The sequence below is a fragment of the Parambassis ranga genome, unplaced genomic scaffold (assembly GCF_900634625.1).
Source record: "Parambassis ranga unplaced genomic scaffold, fParRan2.1 scaffold_113_arrow_ctg1, whole genome shotgun sequence".
In the NCBI taxonomy this organism is placed as follows: Eukaryota; Metazoa; Chordata; class Actinopteri; family Ambassidae; genus Parambassis; species Parambassis ranga.
Window position 1 is genome coordinate 34274 of NW_021144696.1, and position 22408 is coordinate 56681.

The 22408-nt window shown below is 45.9% G+C and overlaps 1 protein-coding gene across 1 annotated transcript; it reads left to right on the top strand.

The window, feature by feature from the left end:
- The first annotated feature begins 1038 nt into the window (after nucleotides 1–1038).
- Nucleotides 1039–9416, top strand: LOC114429357 (coiled-coil domain-containing protein 39-like). Its single transcript, XM_028398229.1, has 20 exons — nucleotides 1039–1244; nucleotides 2297–2416; nucleotides 2494–2640; nucleotides 2729–2887; nucleotides 2975–3067; nucleotides 3176–3304; nucleotides 3394–3585; nucleotides 3670–3773; nucleotides 3867–3999; nucleotides 4162–4356; nucleotides 4454–4621; nucleotides 4699–4836; nucleotides 4999–5207; nucleotides 5280–5403; nucleotides 5486–5645; nucleotides 5755–5861; nucleotides 6476–6616; nucleotides 6758–6937; nucleotides 7027–7115; nucleotides 8786–9416. Exons 1-20 carry the CDS (start codon nucleotides 1137–1139, stop codon nucleotides 8958–8960), a joined length of 2871 nt encoding a protein of 956 aa, XP_028254030.1. The 5' UTR covers nucleotides 1039–1136; the 3' UTR covers nucleotides 8961–9416.
- Nucleotides 9417–22408: the final 12992 nt, after the last annotated feature.

Genomic DNA, 22408 nt, shown 5'->3' on the forward strand with positions numbered 1-22408 from the left:
CCCCAGGCAACCGCGTATGTCGCCCAGAGCCCAGCTCAATGGCACCTTAAGGTGCCATAGTTGTAGCCATAGTCGTCATTTAGCTGACGGTGACGTCAATCTGCTGTCTTGATGTGACAGTTAACGTTAGCATGTAGCATATAGCCTAGCAAATAGTTGGCAAGTAGCTGCCAAATGAATGACAGCTTGATGAGGCGACACGTGTAGGGTGAAAGAATTTATTTTTAAAGTATTCATGTTTATATGTGTTTATCACTTAATAATGTGAATTTCATAAGTGTTTATGTGTTAGGAAATTTGATAGAAAATCAAAGTAATTCGAGGATACTGAATGTATATATACTCTATTCGCTGTATGACCCAGGGTCTGCAGGGGGATAGTAGATGTCCCTGTTGGCCGGCAGGCGGGAACGCCCATGGGTATATTTATGTGTGAATTCCATGTCCAGTGGTTGTTGATGAGTTGTTCTTTGTTGTTCATGGTTGTTCTTGCCTTGTTCTTTGTATCTCAACAACCCAGAGCTCTGCGACTCAGAATTTGCCTCATTGTTTAATAAATTATAATTTTGAGACCAGAATTTATCCGCTCCTTCCTTACAAACTAATTCAGGGGGTGAGCAGAAGGAAACAGGGGGATTTTCACCCCGACACACGTGACGTCCGTTGCCGTGGAAACCATATATGGTTTATACCGGTAGTCTTCTTCCAAACTTTGCAGATATAAATACTATTGTATTATAATATTATCTAAATACTATACATCATAATATTAATATGTTTACCGTCATGATTACTACCAATATGAAGTGCAATTTAAATATTAATACACAACTACTTAGAAAACAATATGAACAAACGTGCACCAGGCAAAAGATTGACACGGATAAATATGTAGAAGATTTTGGAGATGAAGTATACATTAAATGTATTTTACAAGCTGACCGGAAGCATTACTTCTGGTCTCGCGCTGCCTCCTTGTGGCGACATGCGGAACGTGTGGTTGCTAGGGGCAACTGACAACAGACCTGAACCATAGCAACCGACACACAGACGCTGTATAAAGCCGGAGTCAAGACATATTGCTGAGAATTACTGCGTTGTTGCTTTCCATAGCATTTGTCAGGCACGGTGTTAAAATGGAAATTATGTCTGGAGTTCTCGACCCAGTTTTGGCTGAAGTGGGGTGGGATAGCCGTTATGCTCTCCCCGAGCTCAACGCTGAAAACAAAGCCTTACTGGAGGAGGTAAGGAAACTTATTAACATGTTTAATGACACGGACTGTTTAGCTTCCTTTTCTCTGTTTGTTTTTGGGTGTTTAAAATTACCCCCTGAAGAATAATGTTGAAACACAAACCGTTGATGAGGTTTGTACATACTCCACGAGAACACAGAACCCCCAAACCCACAAAATGACGTCATTTTTCTCTCGGACCGCCCGTTGTGCAGCGCTCTCGGACGCATGGCCCGGGCAGAACTTTTTCTCTCAAGGCTGTGCGTCAACCATGCTGTGATTGGTCGGAATGTATTGTGGGCGTGATGAATGTGGAGAAGCGCAAGAGCTTCTTCAGGTGCAGAACGCACAGACAGAAGGAGGAAGTACAACTACGATGGACAGTTTAGATGAGCAGCTGTCAAACAGCTCCTGGAAGGAGAAACACGGCGCACAGAGAGAGTGTCTGTCCAAAAGGTGGCGATAAAAACTAATCCCAGTATTGCAGACAGTCATCCACACGTTGACAGAGTTAAACTCACACAGACCAGAGGTCTGCTACAGTCAGCTACACTGATCTTCTATCTATTGTCATGTTGTACTCTTCCCTGAACATTATCAGCTCGTTAGGCCAGGTAACCACGACTGTGCTCACAATTTGCAATACAACTGCATTGTCAACTTTTGTGTGTGACGTGCACTGCGTAGGAGGCCCGTATGCACACACGTCTGGCAGAGTATGGTACCTCCGTGCCGAAACGAACTTTGAGCGAGTTCTCTGTTCTCGTAGAGTATGGAACAGCCTTAACGATTTGACTGAGCGCAGGTTGTGCACACTGTCCTCCTGCAGTGACACCAGGGTCACTGTTCAATTCATTATTTTAAATATTTAAGAGCACCTGTAAAATCCAGGCACAGCTGAAATTTCCAAATAAAATGTGACATTTGAATCTTTTTGTCTTGTTAAGTGACAGATATGTATGTATTTACACTTTAGATTGTGTTTTCTTAATGGTATTGCACATCAGTTTTCGGTATCTGAATTTTGATTCACTGTGTGTGCTGTTTCACGATGATGTCAACAGATTTGTAGAAAAGAGATAGAGCGGGCACAACTGGAAGACAAACTGGAGAAAAACAAGGAACAAAAGAAGAACATGGCCAATTACCTAAAGAATATTAAAGAAGAGCTGGAAAACACTGAGGTCAGTATTGTATCTATAAGTTGTGATGTGTTTGTTTTGTGGTGGGTTATGCAGTGTGTGTTATTTGTATTGTCTAGGCTCTGTGTGAGGCAAAGGAGAGAGAGATAGAGTTAGAGAAACACCTGACAGCCCTCGCGGAGAGAGAGACTAGCCGTCTGATTCAGGACACGGCTAAGATGGAGAATGAGCTCAGCTCCTTAGGAGAGAGGAGAAACACGCTGGAGGTCAGAGCCTTTCATAAATAAAAAAACAATAGAAAAGAGAAGTAGCTATAGATTGTGATGCCACAACAACATGTGTCTGTATCCCCAGAACAACCTTTTCAAGGCCAAACAGAAGCTGGAGGAGTTCAGGCAGCAGATGAACTGGGACCAGCAGACAATGGATTGCTTTTTGGAGGAGTCAGCAGGCAAATATGAGGACACGATGGCCATCAACAAATACGCTCAGCAAGATGAGCAGAGGATCAAGGTAAAGAGATGAAAACATCTCTCTTCTGCAGCACTTACAGCTTTGAGTTATCATTGGCTAACAGCTGTCTAACCTCCCCTGCTGCAGTCGCTCATTCTGGCGATAGACAAGAAGTCTGTGGAGGCCAATGAAAAGCTCAAAGCACTCGATAAAGAGAAGACTGAGACAAAATTAGCCCAGGTAATGTGTAAAAACACAGCACATCCATGGTGTTATTACTAACAGTATGTGTAAATGTTAGTATGGCAGTTGTGGTTTCCCATTAAAATCCCTCTGCTGTCGTACCAGCTTGCATTGGATAAGGTGACAGAGAATCTGCAGCAGGCTCACCTGGAGACACAGCAGCTTACCCACCTGTGGGAAAACACTATCAAGTACATGAAGCAACAGGATGCTGAGATGCAGCAGTGTGCACTGGTAAAGCATGGGACATTAAACATCTACTGGTCATTCATTCTAGAGTGAATTCACACAGGAGAGTCTTTTCTTTGTAATTATTATTGCAGCAACTTGCCCAAGGCAACCAGAAGCTGAGGGAAAAGAAGGCCGCCATTGCAGAGAAGAAGCACCTGATGGAGATCCAGAGGAACAACAGGAAAGAAGCCGAGAGGAAGTCAGCGGTGGCCAACAAACAGGCAGTAAAACTGCAGCAGGAGCTGAAGGGGCAGGAGAGTGACTTTGGCAGGCTGCAGGATGAGGTGCTGAATGTGGACTAATAATAAACTGCCTTCATATTGATATTATTATAAGTGCGAGTGAGCTGACTCTCATGTGTCCTGCAGCTAAAAGGCTGCAAAGGTAACCTAGAGAGAACAACCTCTGATGTGAAGATGCTGACGTCCCACATATCCATGATGAAGAAGGACATCCAGGACTACAACGACAAGTCAGTGTATCACAGCAGGGCTCTGTGTGCATATTGACTGGAGCTGTGGTAATGTACTACACAATGTCTGTTTTATGTTTCTGTGTATTTTAGACTGAAGGAAGCCAAGATCCACAATGCTGCGCTGGAGGAGAAACTGAAGGTTGTGACTCAGACTGCCCTCAGTGAGGAGGAGAGAGCAGCACAGATGGAGCAGTTCCTCAGAGATGAGGAGCAGGCCAGTAAGGTGAGCATTGATGGCCTGTCAGACCCTTTCAGTTCTTTATCACTGGGTATTTTTGCAGCCCCTCTCTTTGATCATCTGTTTTTTTATGGTTTGCTACATTTGGTCACACGGTGGCAGAAACTTATTTCCTCTCTGTAACTCCATGCCTGTGTTTCACTCCAGGAGTTGGACATCCAGCTGCGTGACTACAACTCAGAGCTGTCTCACCATAGAGAGCACCTGCAGGCTGTCAGGATGAAAAAGGAGGATTCTGCTGCGCAAGTTTCAAGGAGTAAATCCACCATTGTGCGCCTGCATAACCAGCTCAAAAAACAGGAGGAGGAAGTTACAAGGCAGCAGACCATCTTGAGAAAAGTGGCACGTTTAGCAAAACACTACCCAGCCTTCCTATGTCTTGTGCTCCACTCTGCAACACAAATGCTGACAGTATTTGTTTGTCCCCTTCATTGTGCAGGACAGTCGGAACAATGCACTGAATAAAAAACTGGAACGCCTGCGAGGAGATGACATTCCATCAGATGAAAAACAAATGCTGGATGTGAAGATTGCTGAGCTGACCAAAGACCTAGAGGAGAAAAAAACCACAGCTAAGATGCTCACTGACATGCTCAAAGAGTCTGAGGTCAGTCTGATAATATACTTGGCTTTTTTTTCTATAAACCTCTTACATATACTGAGATAAATCTTGGTGTCTGGCAGACTCATATTCGCTGCCAGAAGAAGGAGATGGAGAAGTCAGGAGCTCAGAAGAAAGATTTGACCGACAAAGTGGAGGAGCTCAACTTGTTCTGTAGTACCTGTGAGAAGGACCTGAAGAAAGTCCGACAGAGGAAACAGGTACCTGTGATCACCATCATGTGTCACTGTGGAAGGTCAATACATCCTATAGCAACTTAAATGAATGCAAACAAACTGAAGTAGTTTTTCCTCAAAGCTGAGAATCGACCTGACAGAAAGGCTGTATGCACTGTGATTTTAAACTCATGGGTTCCCTATCAGGACAGCATGGTGGAGCACAAGTTCATGAAGCTAGAGGTGGAGCGTATGAGGGATCTGCTGTACAACAAGGCAGACCGCGTGCTGTCTTTGGAGAAGAGGAAGCTGAACCTGCAGAAAGCTATGAAAGAGAGGGAGGATGAGATCAAAGTGTACAAAGAAATGCTCAGCCAGCAGCTGAAGCTCGGTGAACAGGAGAGGCAGAGACTCAGGTAAAAAAAAAAATAAATCACTCAGTTCTCAAAGGTTTGTCACATCACTTAATGTCAATCATTGTATCTCAGTGCTGAACTCAATGAGAAACTGTCCAAGATTGAAACCATGAAGAAACGTTTTGAGGTTGTGACCCTGACCAAGGCAGGTCCTGAGGCAGAGGGGGAGCACTCACAGGCTTACTACATCACTAAGGTCGGAGCTCTTCACACATAGTCTACTGAAGCACACACCATGGTTCCAGACCTTTGCATCACCTGTGTGTGCTTTTCACCAGGTTGCACAAGAGAAAGGGGAACTTAAGCAGAAGGGTGATGAGCTGGATGCTAAAATCCACAAGCTGGAGCTGGAAAACAGCGCTCTGGAGAACACCAACCAGCTGTTCAGCAACTCTAACTCTGTATACCGCAAATCTTTCAACAAAGCTGAAGAATCCAGTATGTAAACCAGCGACAGCCCTCTTCAACTGTATACTTGTTGATTGATTGATTGTTAAATGATGGCGGCAGCTGTCATTGGCCACAATGTAATTTGTTTTCGTTTTAGGTCCGGACTATCAGGAGAAGTTGAAGCTGGAGGAGCAGCTGAGAGCTGCTGAAGTGAAGCTGAAGGATAACAAACGACAGATCCAGGAGCTCCAACAGGACATGCAGGTTATTGTTATTTATAGCCAGTGTAGAGCAGATCACTGAGAACGAAGCAATTAGTCTTCGACGGCTCAGGTTACATTCAGACTGATTCTGGATTAACTGGATCTTAACCATGCAAATACTTTGTTAGCTCATATATCATTAGCATAATGGTCAACATTCAGCAGGCAGTAATAGTTAAATTACAATTTTGTTACAGACAGGTAAAAGAACTTTAGTCATGTAAATAGTAATTCATTCAAAATCATCAGATACGATATTATGTTTGTAACCAGGAAGTCAGTGTATTATCACTGCAACACAGTGATGGATATGCTTTGGGCCAAGTTAGAGAATCAATCATTTACACACTTAGTCCAGCACCCATGGAGCACACAGATCCCTTCTTTGTAGAAGTCGCCCACAGACCATGTGGCCTAAAGGTGCATCTCTTTTGTGCAGCCATCACTGCACAATACTACAGACTACAGGAAATACAGAGGGTGTATTATGTAGCACCCCTGTGAAAGCCAAAAATAAACTTGTTTAAACTATCTGCCTGACATTGATCTTGTATGAATCTCTGTGTATGTGCATGTTCAGCTTTAGTGTATTCATGGGTGTGTGTCTGTTTCCAGGAAAGGAACAAGACTCTGCAGAACCTGCAACAAGAGGAGCAAGAGGAGGGAGAAAAGATGAGAATAAATCAGACACTCCTGGAGAAACTGAACAAAGACATCACTGTTCAGAAGGAGAAAATCGACAGAGCCACAAAACAGGTTTAAAATCAACCGCTTATTCTAAAGTCATTTCATGACGCGGCAGTAAACACAGGGGGTGTTGTGTGTGTGTGTGTGTATACAGAACCCTGGCTATTGCCTCAGTCATGTTTAATTCTGTAATGTCCTGCTGTTTTCCAGTGCTCCAAGCTGACCAAACAGATCCGCTCAGCCAAAAAAACCAAGAGTGAGACTTTGGAAGAGAAGGACATTAAAGTGACAGAGATGAAGGAATTTAACAAGGTTATTGACAAGATGCTAAATGAGGCCATGGAGAAAAACCCAGACGTCAGACCGGCGCTGGAGAAATACTTCCTGCAGGTGCAGAACGGCTCAAACAGCTCAAACAGCAGGACTAATGCAGCCACAGCAGCTTACCCTTTAATGCTCCTCTCTATTACCCCTCACAGGACAATCTGTCTCTTCCACCTCCTCCTTCAACTCCTTCCACCCAGCGGAGCTTCAGGACAAACTCTGCCCGCAGCTCGACCACTTCCAGGTCAGACTTACCCTGAAATGGGTCACACTAGAATACTACACTGATAACAGTTCACCTTTAACAGTCAGTCAGCTCCACAGCTGCAAGGTGTTGGTGATAAAAATGCACAAGATGAATACGACTATAAACAGAGTATAAGGAGTGAGGTGGATATTTTAGTACACCACTCTTCCTCTGTATATTTATTGTGCTCTGCCTGTATTGTAGACCTCCTGCATCCTCAGCCAGCAGCCGTGGAGCCTCTGCTCCACAGCCCCCCACAGTGAAGATGGTGGGACTGGACTTGAACCTGAAGAACGTCCGACAGAGGAAACAGGTACCTGTGATCACCATCATGTGTCACTGTGGAAGGTCAATACATCCTATAGCAACTTAAATGAATGCAAACAAACTGAAGTAGTTTTTCCTCAAAGCTGAGAATCGACCTGACAGAAAGGCTGTATGCACTGTGATTTTAAACTCATGGGTTACCTATCAGGACAGCATGGTGGAGCACAAGTTTATGAAGCTAGAGGTGGAGCGTATGAGGGATCTGCTGTACAACAAGGCAGACGGCGTGCTGTCCTGCATGACCTGCAGCTCAAACAGCAGGACTAATGCAGCCACAGCAGCTTAACCTTTAATGCTCCTCTCTATTACCCCTCACAGGACAATCTGTCTCTTCCACCTCTTCCTTCAACTCCTTCCTCCCAGCGGAGCTACAGGACAAACTCTGCCCGCAGCTCGACCACTTCCAGGTCAGACTGGGTCACACTAGAATACTACACTGATAACAGTTCACCTTTAACAGTCAGTCAGCTCCACAGCTGCAAGGTGTTGGTGATAAAAATGCACAAGATGAATACGACTATAAACAGAGTATAACGAGTGAGGTGGATATTTTAGTACACCACTCTTCCTCTGTATATTTATTGTGCTCTGCCTGTATTGTAGACCTCGTGCATCCTCAGCCAGCAGCCGTGGAGCCTCTGCTCCACAGTCCCCCACAGTGAAGATGGTGGGACTGGACTTGAACCTGAAGAACGTCCGACAGAGGAAACAGGTACCTGTGATCACCATCATGTGTCACTGTGGAAGGTCAATACATCCTATAGCAACTTAAATGAATGCAAACAAACTGAAGTAGTTTTTCCTCAAAGCTGAGAATCGACCTGACAGAAAGGCTGTATGCACTGTGATTTTAAACTCATGGGTTACCTATCAGGACAGCATGGTGGAGCACAAGTTTATGAAGCTAGAGGTGGAGCGTATGAGGGATCTGCTGTACAACAAGGCAGACGGCGTGCTGTCCTGCATGACCTGCAGCTCAAACAGCAGGACTAATGCAGCCACAGCAGCTTACCCTTTAATGCTCCTCTCTATTACCCCTCACAGGACAATCTGTCTCTTCCACCTCTTCCTTCAACTCCTTCCTCCCAGCGGAGCTACAGGACAAACTCTGCCCGCAGCTCGACCACTTCCAGGTCAGACTTACCCTGAAATGGGTCACACTAGAATACTACACTGATAACAGTTCACCTTTAACAGTCAGTCAGCTCCACAGCAGCAAGGTGTTGGTGATAAAAATGCACAAGATGAATACGACTATAAACAGAGTATAACGAGTGAGGTGGATATTTTAGTACACCACTCTTCCTCTGTGTATTTATTGTGCTCTGCCTGTATTGTAGACCTCCTGCATCCTCAGCCAGCAGCCGTGGAGCCTCTGCTCCACAGCCCCCCACAGTGAAGATGGTGGGACTGGACTTGAATCTGCCTGTGACCTCCTCTCCTCTCACCACCTCCAGACGTTCCAGCTCAGGGAGCAGCACAAAGAGCGGCAGCAGCACAAAGAGGAACCTGTAGCATGCTGTGTTCATCTTTACTAGCTGATCTTTGTAAACAGAGAGGAGATGGGAGGCTGTAAACATGTTCTTTTGTGCTGTGAAGTCGGCCATTTTAACATGGGAGCGGAGCGGCATGTTCACACTGAAGGATGAAGCACACACTCTCCAGGCTTCAAGAGAAGACGGCAAAGGAAGAAGCTGAGGACAGGACGGGAGAGAGAATATAGTATATAATCTGTATAGTATAAAAAAATATTCGTGTTATTTCAGCCAAGAGATATTTGTGTTTATTGCTGTGAAAGAAAGCAAGTCTGAAGGATGAACAGTTTAATATGACGTCACTAATGCCTCCACCCCCAGCTCGGACTGACTTCCTGCATCTGGCTAAAAATACAGCAGACAACATGTTTCGTAAGGCTCCTAAGAACCGCCACAATCTCTCTCAAAACATGACCATCAGTGCTTTGAAGCAGAAACGGGTTAGAAAAAAAGTAATCAGGACAAATAACTCTGCTTTCTTGGCTGATCTGAACACTATCTGGTTACAAATGACTCCGCCATCCAGCTCGACCGCCTAACATGTTTCAGAGCGGACAGAGCCCTGGTTGAAGGAGGTAAGACCCGCGGCGGAGGGCTCTGTGTTTACATCAATGACTCTTGGTGTCGGGACGCTGCTGTGGTCTCCAAACACTGCTCGCCACTTGCGGAGCTTATGATTATAAAGTGCCGGCCGTTTTACCTGACACGGGAGTTTACAGCTATACTGCTTGTAGCTGCGTACATCCCGCCGAGCTCCAGCAACAACAACAGGAGCGACGCACTGAATGAGCTCTACCTGCAGGTCAGTGAGCAGCAGACAGCCCACCCTGATGCTTTTCTCATCCTGGCGGGTGATTTCAACCATGCAGACCCCAAGACTGTGTTTCCAAAAATTCACAAACACATAGACTTTCCAACCCGTGGTAACAACACACTGGACAATGTTTACACCACCCAGAGAGGCGCTTACAAAGCCCTCCCCCTCCCCCACCTCGGAGCCTCTGATCACATTACTGTAATGTTAATGCCAGCATACAGACCACTGGTAAAAGTTGCCAAACCAGTCCGAAAAGAAGTGAGAGTGTGGCCGGAGGGAGCCACAGGAGCTTTACAGGACTGTTTCAGCACAACAGACTGGGATGTGTTTAAGCAGGCTGCAACCCACAAAAACTGCACTGACCTCCAGGAGTACTCAGAGACTGTCACTGCATACATCACCAAATTTATTGATGATGTAACTGAAACCAGGACAGTCAGCATTCGAGCCAGTCAGAAACCATGGCTGACAGGGGAGGTCTACAGGCTGCTGAGGGCCAGGAACGCTGCCTTCAGAAGAGGCAACGAGACCAGCCTAAGGTTAGTGTTGTGACCTGATCTGGTCACCCCGGATTCCCAGACTCCGTCCCCGATGCACAGAACATTGAATGAAAACCAGTACTGATCAGTTTCAGTTTCGCCTTTATAAAGGGAGAATGCACAGCTCAATACAGACCCCTCCATCTGCTCCAGCAGCTGACTATTTGCATTCTGTCCGTCCCATGCATTAGGCTCGTTTTATTAATCTTACAACAAGGTGTGGTTACATTTACATAGAAAGGCATAAAAGGTAATGTTTTTCAGTGAAACATGCATATTCAATAATCACAAGGTGGAGGGCGTATACGAAACTTAAAAGACATTGAAGTTCTCCACTCACATCTTTGATGTGAGTGTGTGTGTGTATTCTCACAGGTCCTCCTGCTACACGACCTTGAGTATATCTTGTCTCTTTGGCAAGCTTGTGTTTTCATCTTTGGGGTCAACTAAGGGGTTTGCAGTTCGAATTTCTAGACTAACCATTAAACATCAGAATGCTTTATGGCCTCAGTCAGAGGTCTCGATCTATGAGCAACCATACACTTTTACCATATGTGCAAACAAACATATATTTTGACCAGGTTTGACCATATATTTCCACAATTCCCCCTTTTGGACTCTACTAAGAGTCCAACACTCAGAAATATGTCAGTGTTCTCATTTCTTCCCCTGTGTCTTCAACAACTGCGTATGCTGCTCTGAGTCCTTCTGTGTCATGTCTAAAACAGCACCCATCTGTGAACAGATTTCTGGCCTCTGAAAGAGGTGTGGCTTGTAAATCGACTCTGACCTTTTCTTCCCTAATCACCCTCTCTGTGCATGTGTGTGGCTCTCCTGTTCCTATCTGGTCTGCCATGTTGATGCCCTCATGTGTGAAGGTGATGTTTGGTGCTTCTAAAATCTTGCTCAACCTCCTCTGTCTCAATGAGGTGAATGTCTCTGAGTTCACGTATGCCACTACACTATGTGTTGTCAGTACATACAGCTGGTGTCCCATGACCATGTGTGCGGTTTTTTGAATTAGCTTAGCTATTCCTGCTGCGTGTTGTGTGCACTGAGGGTGTCTTTTCTCCATGTTGTCCAGGGGGACACTGATGTACATCAGTATTACTCTCTCTCCCCCTTTTCTCTGGAACAGGATGCCATTGATGCAGGCATCCGTTCCAGAGACATCCAAATAGAAAGGTAAAGTGTAGTCAGGGGTGGCTAGTTCTGCTGCAGTGGCCAAAGATTGTTTAAGAGCAATGAATGCTTGTTCAGCTGCCTGCGTCCAATTTAGGTGAGCTGACACATTACGCATGCCATGTTCTTTGACAAGGTCTCTGAGAGGTTGTGTGAGGCCAGTGTAGTTAGCAACAAAGTTTCTACTGTAGCCAGTCAGACCGAGAAATGAGAGCATGTCCTTCACTTTGTCAGGACGCGGATGATGCAAAATGGTAGATTTGTGTGAAGGCGATATGCTGACTCCCTTTTGTGAAACAATGCGTCCTAAGAAAGCAACTTGTTTCCTGACTAATTGGAGTTTAGATTTGCTGACCTTAAAACCAGCTGTGGCCAGATGTTGCAAAACAGCCTGCGTGGCATCCAGGCAGATTGCTGCCGTTGGAGCTGCGATAAGAAGGTCATCAACGTACTGAATGAGTGTAGTGTTTTCTGGGAGGGTGCAGTGACTGAGTATCTGTTTCAAAACCTGATTAAAAATACCGGGGGAGAGCGCAAAACCTTGAGGTAGCCTGGTGTAGCGATACTGCGTTCCCTGATATGTGAATGAGAAAATGTCTCTGCATTCAGGTGCCAGAGTGAGACAAAAGAAAGCATTAGCTAAATCTATCCAGGTGAACCAGCTCTGTGAAGGATCCAGTTGGGCCAATGCCACGTATGGATTCGGAACTGGTACCATGGGGGTTGACAGTGCAGCGTTAATGTCCCTCAGATCATGTGCCATGCGATATTTACCTGTCCCTTTCTTTTCTACAGGTAGGATGGGAGTGTTCCAATCTGAGTGAGAGAGTTCCAGCACGCCATTTTCAAAGAGTCCATGAATAGTATCTGCAATGCCAGCTCCGGCTGCTGGCTTGTGGGGATACTGTGGTATCCATAAAGGGCCTGGTGTGTTAATCTGAAACGTCACAGGTTCACAGTCCACCAGACCCACATCAGTGGGTCCGTCTGCCCATAAATGTGGTGGCAAGCTGTCAATCACAGCCTGTGCCAGAGGATGATCAGTTTTCTCTCTACCATGATGTCTAGCAAGCAGTTCATGTGCCAGAGTGACAGTGTTCATAGTTGAAACAGTTATTTTGTATGCTTTAGCAGATGGAGAATACATGATTTGAGGTAAAGGTGTGGGTTGCCAGTCTGATTGCCCCATGGCACGTTTAACCATGCCACCTAGTTCTTTGGCCTGGTGGTTTGGATGTACGGCTAATGAGACGTGGGGATGCCCTTCGTCACTCATCATGTACCAAGACATTTGTTCTTGAGTGAGGTCCACACCGGCTGCCACGCCCTCAGGTGCCACAAAAATGTCTCGGACTGTAATAGACCAGTCCTGTCCCTCTAGGGAGTGCGCAAACTTCTCATGGTACCAATCAGTTTGCCGCCTGTCATAAAACAGAGTCACATGAGGGGCGTCAGGGGGAGAAACATATGGTTCGACCTGGGCTATCCAGGGCTTCCACTGCAGGTAGGCAGAGAGGATTCCTGGGTTCTGGGGAGTTTCAGGATGTAACATGCCCCAGTAGATGTCAGCACATGGGTCAGTCACAGGTCTCATCAGATATTGTCCGCCTGTGTCTGCAATATTACAGTGGAACATGGTGCCATCCGGCAGTGTCACTGTCAGCCCGTCTGGGCCGCACAAAATAGATGCTCCAAACTTAATCAGCAAGTCTCTCCCCAGTATATTCAGAGGCAGAAGAGGTGAGTGTACAAAACAGTGTGAAACAGTCTGATGTCCCAGCTGAGCAGTCATGGGAGTGGTTATAGGCAGAGTCTGTTTATCCCCAGAGAAGCCCATCACAGTGATAGAGTTGCTGGACAGTTCCATAGAAGATGAGTGAAACAATGTAGAACAGGTGGCGCCAGTATCCACCAGAAAAGGCAGTGTCTCATCCTCTACTTGCATATGTGACCAGGTGAGTTATCCCCTTCCAGCCTGCGTGCTGATTGCGGGGCGGTGCTGCAGCTATTTAAGCAGGCAGCTGGCTGTGCGCCTGCCTCTCTCTCCTTCCTCCTGTGCGGCAGAAGCTTGCAGCGGTAGCTGGCTGCGGTGAACGTGGGGCCGTGGTGTTTGTGCATCCAGGTAGGCTCGGTTTGTTGTGCCTGTGTACCAGGGGAACTGAAATCAATACCGCATGACTTTTACAGCGAGCGTGGTGGCGGCGTGTGTGCGGCGGGGCTGACGTCCTCTGTTACCTTGATTCCACCTGTGGCGTTGGCACGGTAAGATGCCGCATCCCTGTCATTAAGTTAGATCTCCCTGTGCTGACACTGCTCTCTGATCTGCAGCAGTGGTGGCGACGGGATCGGCTTACCTGGAATCAGTGTGGCTGTACAGCGTGGCTGCATAGCGTGGTGGGGAGTTTCCTACACCTGTCTCATCTTTGCACCGGCGGGTGTTGCTGCTCTGGTCCGGGACTTAATTATATTCGCAGGATTTTTGGTCCTCGCTGGTGGAATCTAGGCCAGCAGATTGAACACAGACGCATTCCCTCCTGCCTGTGGTGCTGGGCGCTTGGATCTCTGCGTCGAGTTAATTTTTGGTTTGGGCATTCTGACTGTTTTGATTAGTTTATAGGCCTGTGCCTATTATTTGTTTTTTTTTTTGTATTGTATTAGGTTATATTTTTGTTGTGATAGATTTTGTATTTAGTGTCTTTTGATTTATCTCTGGGTTATCGGGTTGGTTCATTGGGTTATTTCTATTTTTTTCTTTTTTTGATATTCCAAGTTGTGTTGTGGGTTTTCTTTGTTTTGGTGTGTGTGTGTGTGTGTGGACGGATGGGTGTTCCTACGTTGCCATGTTGTCGATGTGGTTGGGTCCCTGTGGCCTGTGATTAATTTTCTTTTGTTGCTGTACAGGAGCTGCGGCCCAGCGGTGGTGGTCCCCCCTCCCTGGTGGTGGGTGTTCTTCACGGGTTTTCGTTTGGAGTGTAGTGTCACAGGTGTAGTTTAATCCCTCTTGGTTTGTCCCTCCGTCCTGGTGAGCCGCAGTCTTGTCAGTATTATTTTTTATTTCATTTTGCAGGGCCATCCCAACCCATCTCACCTACTGAACTGGCAACATATTTTACAACTGATTTTAAACATGGTATATGGCTCCTATTCGTGTCGTAATTAAATAAATCTTCTTTTTATGGTACTTGACCCTTGCCCTGTGTGTGAGTCAAACCTGTGTGACCTTGTTTTATTTCCTGGGTTGAGGCCCTCGCCTCCCCGGGTGGCGTTGTTAGCACCCTTTTCCCCTCCCTTCCTGAGCTCCGTCACACATAGATAACATCGGATCTGCCGTAACGATGTAATCTGAGCTGCTCTGTGGGGCGTGTCATTGTTGTGAGAAGTCACAATCCCACTGTTCCCAGCCGGAAACAGGAAACTGTCCAGTGAATGGAGGTCCTGGGGGGCGGGAGGAAGCCCTCCGTGGACCAGACGCTGCACGTCCTCGGGCATACGGTCCCTGTCTGTGTGGACAGTCTTTGGCCCAGTGTCCCAACTCCTCACAGTAATAGCAGCGGTCACGACCTGGGTCTCCCCTCGGCTGTCCCCTAAGTGTTCCACCCCTTCCGCGCCTGCCTCTCCATCTGCCCCTCCCTGATCCGTACCCCCTGTAGGACCCCGTAGGCTGCTGATAATCAGGAGAATAAGGTGGTGGAGGCACCCAAGGTGTGCCAGGAGGTGCGTCAGAGCTTTCAGTGACAACCATGACTTTATTATTTTTATCTTTCTTTTTGTCATTGGCCTTCTGTCTGGCCTCAGTCAATTGCATTTTCAATATTTGTGTTTGCAAATCCTGGACATCCTTACTGTCAGCTTGTGCTGCCTCTTGGGCACGAGCCAAATGATGCACTAGATGTCTCTCCCACACACTGGAATCACACCCTGCCATGTCTGGGTTATTATCCATGGCAGTTTTTACGGTCTCAGGAACCCCGTTTAGGACGGCGGTCCTGTACCACACCCTCTGAATGCCTGGGTTACCAGGGTGGCACCCGGTGTGTTTGATCCATGTGTCTTTGCTTTGATTAAGATATTCTCTTGGACTCTGTTTGGGGTCCCATTTCAAAGTGGGAACGGCGGCTCCAGCAGGCAGAGGATATTTATTTCTTAGTGCTCTGCCTATTTCAGTGCTGACCTGAGTGAAAGGTGTGTCATCTCTCTGTCTAGTAGTGGCGGCGTCCTCCTCTATGTCCCTCACTTCTGAAGCTGTAAGACACCTAGAAATAACGGCCCGAAAATCACCTAGAGCGAGTCTGTGGCCTGCTGTCAGACTGTCAAGTTGACTCAGCCACATTGCTCCACCTTCGGCCACTGGAGGTAATTTATCCACTAGTGCCTGTACATCACCTAGTGGGAATGGACGATATTTGATCTGGTGTTCAGTTTGAATCAGTGGTAACTGATGGTTGAGTGTCTGTGTATTATCATGTCCTTGAGATCTAGTTGTCATGCGGTGTGTTCTGCTTCTGTGTGCTAAGTGTTCAGCTTCATGTGTTTTCAACCACTCCTCAGTAGCCTTGGCCTGTCTCTGTAATAAATCAAACATGTCTCCCTGCTCCGCGGACCAAACACCCTCGACCTGCATCTGAACTCCAGCTGTCCTCCCTTCCTGTGATCCGTCTTTCCACACGCCTCCCACGTGAAGTGTAGCGTCTCCAAATTGGGGGTTAGCGTGTGCATATGTGTGTGGTGTTAAGTCCTGAGCTATAGCAGCCCGCAACTCCTTTAATTCTTCCTGCAACTGTTGCACCTTGTCTATTTCTCCCTGCTTTGTGTTCACAATGTCTGGTGTCTGTATTCTGTGTGACAGCGGGGCTTCAGCTGCAACACATAGTGCTCTGTCGCAGCTCGGTTCTCTGTCCTTTCGCAGCTGGAAAGGTGAGAGGTCAGGGGCCTCTGGAGGCCCTTCACGGGTGCTAACTCCCGAGGGTAAAGCAGACACACTACTCACTTGGGACGTGTGAGAGCTGTCATCAGACCACGCCTCAGGGGAATCAGGCGTGTCTGTTATGGCCAGTGTGCCTTGAGTTATTTGTAAAACTGGATATAATCCAGCAGATGAATGAGAGGATGGTGGTGCAGTAGGAGGGGGTGGTGTATACGGTGGGGGATCCTTATGTTTTTCTGCTTTGGCATCCTGTGTTTTGGGCTTCTCAGTCATGAGGTGAGTTACACCCTGACCTATCAAAGCCCATCGCGCCCACTGAGCTCTCTTTTCCTCTGCTTTTTCCTGCTCCCTCTTAAATCTCCCTTTCTTAGACCAACCACACTGCTCTGCACTCTTCCTGGCCTTCTCCCTCTCTGCCTTCGCTTCACCCTCCTTTCTCCAAAACTCCTTCTGTAAACAACCTCTATCTTTCATGCCACGGCCTATTTCTCCCAACAAATTAATGACTGCCTCCCTCATCTGAGTCATCTCTTCAGATGCGGTTTTAGAGTCAAAAGCCTGATGCAGCGCTTTCTCTAAAATAATCAGTTGAGCTTCTACTGTTTTTAGTGGGCTGTTCGGACCCCACCCATCATCAACAGTGTCTCTGTTAAAATCTCCGTCCATGTCGTCAGTCATCAAAGTCTCAGTCATGTGATTACGTGAAAATTAAAAACTAAAGCTTAATAAGTTTGTGTTATTTGCAAAACTGTGCTCAGAAGAATTAACAAAACTACATTGTTAGAAAAGTTCACAAAACTATGTTCACATCAGAAATATATACAAAAGCATGTGCACAACAAAAACACTAATCCAGTTCGTGAGTGAACCTACTTCAACAGGCCACTGCTTTTCGTTTACACCAATTAAGGTTTCCAGCAGTGCTGCTGCTTCAGTTCACCTCGTCTCTGGCATTCATACACATTCCACACTCATGCTTTACCCATTTATACTGCGAGCTCTGTGTGTGTGTCAGTACTGTATCTTCACTTCTCTTTGTTTCTCTTTAGGGGTGCTTCATGAACTCACAGGACTTATTCTCTGGTCTTGCCGTCCAGTGTAAGAACGGCTCACAGTTATTTCATTATTTATTCTCTACTCTCTGGTCTTGTCATCTTTATCTCAGACGACTCACAGTTATGAGTCTCAGTATTCCTTTCTTTTCTAGATTCTGGCCGACTGAGAAATATGGCACGCTGTGTCCCTGGGACTCAGTCCAATGGATTCGAGACTAGCCTCTGTCCGTGACACCAGAATCTTATATATCTGTAATTTGGAAGCCTGTAGACTTACTACAACTCCCGCCTAACTAGTGCGGTCATTGTTTCAGTTTCCAGTCAGTCCAACATTCATACCATGTGTTTTTTGCCTGGTCTTGTTCCTTTTTCTCTCTTTTTTGTAGTGATTTAGGGTTCCTCAAGCCCCGGGCCTCAAACCCTAGCTTTTCCGGCCTCTCGTCAGAGCACCGGTGGAGTCGCCACACTCAGGATTTTCTGCTACCCCTTTTTCTCTTAAATTCTCTTAATCCTCTGCAGGCATCATTTACTTATCTCTTAAACAGCTGTAGTCATTACTCGTTCACCGTAGTCATAATTCATTCACTTACGGGTATTGTTAATTCACTGTAGTCATAATTCATTCACTTACAGTTATTGTTCATTCACCGTAGTCATAATTCATTCACTTACGGTTATTGTTAATTCACTGTAATCATAATTCATTCACTTACAGTTATTCTCTTAAATTCATTCAGTCAATGTTCTTTTTTACTTTTACAGACAGATTACTACTAAGACTCGGGACACGTTACATTTTAGAGTAGTCAATGCAGATATAAAAGGTCTGCTTACCTTATTGTTGCCGGCACGTGTCCTCTGTCTGTTCGTAATCGGCCCCTGTGTTCAATTGACGGATCTGAGGATGATTTTTGCCTTTGATCCCATGGACGAGCCCCCAAATTGTTGTGACCTGATCTGGTCACCCCGGATTCCCAGACTCCGTCCCCGATGCACAGAACATTGAATGAAAACCAGTACTGATCAGTTTCAGTTTCGCCTTTATAAAGGGAGAATGCACAGCTCAATACAGACCCCTCGATCTGCTCCTGCAGCTGACCATTTGCATTCTGTCTGTCCCATGCATTAGGCTCGTTTTATTAATCTGACAACAAGGTGTGGTTACATTTACATAGAAAGGCATAAAAGGTAATGTTTTTCAGTGAAACATGCATATTCAATAATCACAAGGTGGAGGGCGTATACGAAACTAAAAGACATTGAAGTTCTCCCACTCACATCTTTGATGTGAGTGTGTGTGTGTATTCTCACAGGTCCTCCTGTTACGACCTTGAGTATATCTTATCTCTTTGGCAAGCTTGTGTTTTCATCTTTGGGTCAACTAAGGGGTTTGCAGTTCGAATTTCTAAACTAACCATTAAACATCAGAATACTTTATGGCCTCAGTCAGAGGTCTCGATCTATGAGCAACCATACACTTTTACCATATGTGCAAACAAACATATATTTTGACCAAGTTTGACCATATATTTCCACACTTTACATGACGTAATGCACAAATACACAATAACAGTGTTTCATGCATATTATGCAAAATATTTGTATTGTTTTACAAGCATATAGTTGTAAATTGTTAATTTTGCTTGACTGTTAGTCTGTTTGGCTCCCCCTACTGGTATATATGAGTGGCAGTTTTTTGGGGTCTCTTTTTGATGACATCATCAGTAGGAGACAAGGCTGCCTTCCATGTTGGATCTGTCAAGAGCACATGTTTTTCTGTATCTTAAGTCATCCTGGTGTTTGGACTTTTCAAAGCATCGTTGTTTTACCCTACTGCCAGTTGCTACATTAAAGACGACCAACGCAATATTTCCTGGTCTTTGTAGTTATTGGGGATGGAGTTATCTGCCTGTCAATTCATGCAAGGCGTGTGAAGAGGACAGGACAGTAAAACAACGCTTTCTGGAATACAAAGGCAAGTGACTCTAACAATGGCAGACAAGAAATCATCAAGCTCGCAGTCATTGCACACAAGGTCTCAAGTGTCACGTTCATCTGCATCCAGACGATCACATGGCTCATCTGCCAGTGCAGCCGCAACCCTGGCTCGGGCTGAAGCTGAAGCTGCTAAAGCAGAGGCATCTTTTGCAATGAAAGAAAGCCAAATAAAAATGGAACAAGCACGCTTAGAAGCATCCATGAAGGTAGAGCGTACACGTTTAGAGGTAACGTTAGATTCTCTTCAACTGGAGAAAAAGGCTGCAGCTGCAGTAGCTAAAGCTGAGGCATTAGAGGCAGCAGCAGAAGAGCAAAGTGATGCTCTCAGCTCACATATTGAGCTCCAAACCCATGATCCTGCAGAACGCACAAAAAAATATGTGGAAGAGCAAGTAAAGCAAGCTACAACATCTGGGTTACAGGAAGATCCAACTGATGGTTTTAAGGAACTAGACACCAAGCCATTACTTGTAAATCATGTGGAGAACACAGAACCTCATGTGTCACATGATTTAGGTGTGAAACCACAGAAAGCGACACCTTCAAAGGTAATCATGGATCATACTGATCACACAGACCCATATGATGAGAGGAGGACTCCTCAAGCTGACCGGTGGTCAAAGTTTGAACCACCTGATTCGGCACGGTGTGTCAGACTTTGCCAGATTTTTTGCGAGACGTGAACTTGTGTCTACTGGACTCATGCAGTTCAATGATCGCCCAGAGAGTTATAGAGCTTGGAAAGCATCATTCTTGAATGCTATACGAGGTTTAGACCTCACAGAAGGTGAAGAAATGGATCTTTTAGTGAAATGGCTAGGCGCTGAGTCTGCTGAACATGTGAGAAGGATAAGGTCTGTGCATGTCCACCACCCAAAAAGGGGACACAGAATGGCATGGAAAAGACTAGATGAGTGTTACGGCGCACCAGAGGTAATTGAGAATGCATTGTTCCAGAGGCTAGATAGCTTCCCCAGGATTTCCAACAAAGATCACAAGAAGCTAAGAGACTTAGGTGACTTGTTAATGGAGATTGAAGCTGCTAAGTCTGAAGGAGAACTATCAGGACTAGGTTACTTGGACACAGCCCGGGGTATTAACCCCATTGTTCAGAAGCTACCATATAATCTACAGGAGAAATGGCTCTCACATGGCTCTAGGTTTAAGGATGAGTACAATGTTCCATTTCCACCATTTGAGTGTTTTGTAGATTTTATCTGCAAACAAGCTAGGATGCGAAATGATCCTAGCTTCTCACTGCTCCCAAGCAGTAGTGATTCACCACTTCTAAGCAAGGTGAAAGCAGCTTCTAAGTATGGCAGTCCGAAGTCTCCACTCTCTGCTTATAAGACTGAAGTGTCTCCTCACACTTTCTCCACAGCTGAAGCAGCACGCAAGGCTAAAATGGATCCTGCTAAGCAATGTCCTTTACATAATAAGCCTCATCCTCTCCAGAAATGTCGGGGATTTAGAGAGAAAAGCATTGAGAGTAGAAAATCTCTCTTGAAGCAACATGGCATATGCTATAAATGCTGTGCATCATCAGCACATCTAGCAAAAAGTTGTAACATAGACAGAAGATGTACAGAATGTGGAAGTGAGGGGCACATCTCAGCCCTACATCCTGGCCCTGCTCCTTGGGCCTCAGCAACACTAACTCCATCAAGCGAGCATGGCGGGGAGGAAGGAAACACCACTGAAGAAGCTAGTGTTTCATCAAGTTGCACACAGGTCTGTGGTCAAGATCTCGCCGGGAAGTCTTGCTCAAAGATCTGCCTTGTCAAGATGTATCCGACGGGCCAGAGGGAAAAGGCAGTCAGGTTATATGCAATACTCGACGATCAGAGTAATAGGTCACTGGTGAGGCCTGGCTTTTTTGACCTCTTTAACATCAAAGGTCACAACTCTCCATACTCACTGAGAACCTGTGCAGGCGTGGTTGAGACAACAGGTAGAAGAGCTCATGGTTTCCAAGTGGAGTCCATAGATGGGGAGGTTATTATCTCTCTGCCGACACTGATTGAGTGTAACGCCATTCCAAATAATCGCTCTGAGATCCCCACACCAGAAGCAGCATTATATCATGCACATCTAAAACCACTGGCACAAAGAATCCCAGAACTTGACTCTCAGGCTCCCATCATGATTCTACTTGGCAGGGACATCATAAGAGTCCACAAGATGCGGAAGCAAGTAAATGGACCACATGACGCTCCGTATGCCCAAAAACTGGATTTGGGATGGGTTATTGTGGGTGACGTTTGTCTCGGTAATGTTCATAAACCAGTCGCTGTAAATGCCTACTATACTAACACTTTGGAAAATGGCCGTCATTCAGTCTTTCAACCATGTCCTAACCATTATGCAATAAAGGAAATGTTGCACGGCAGGGAAGCTCCAGGTTTTCTTGCTTCTCTTTATATGGGCGGGCCCACTGGTGAGAACTCTACAGACCATCTCGGATGTTATGTTTTTCAACAGACCAAAGATGATAATAAGTTAGGCACTTCAGTGGAGGATGAACTCTTTCTGAAGACAATGAAGGAGGAAGTCTTTCAGGATGAGGACAACAGCTGGGTCGCTCCTCTGCCATTTAGAGAGGCACGTCCTCGTCTGCCTAACAACAGGTCTCAAGCAGCAGATCGCCTGTCTTCTTTAAGACGTTCCTTCAGCAAGAAGCCTGAGATGAAAGTTCACTTCATTTCTTTTATGGAACAAATATTTGAGAAAGGTCATGCAGAGATAGCTCCGCCTCTCAAGACAGAGGAAGAATGCTGGTATCTCCCTTTCTTCGGTGTCTACCACCCCCGGAAGCCCGATCAGATTCGGGTGGTCTTTGATTCAAGTGCTCAGTATAAGGGAGTCTCCTTGAATCAGGTCCTCTTGACTGGCCCGGATCTTAACAATGGTCTT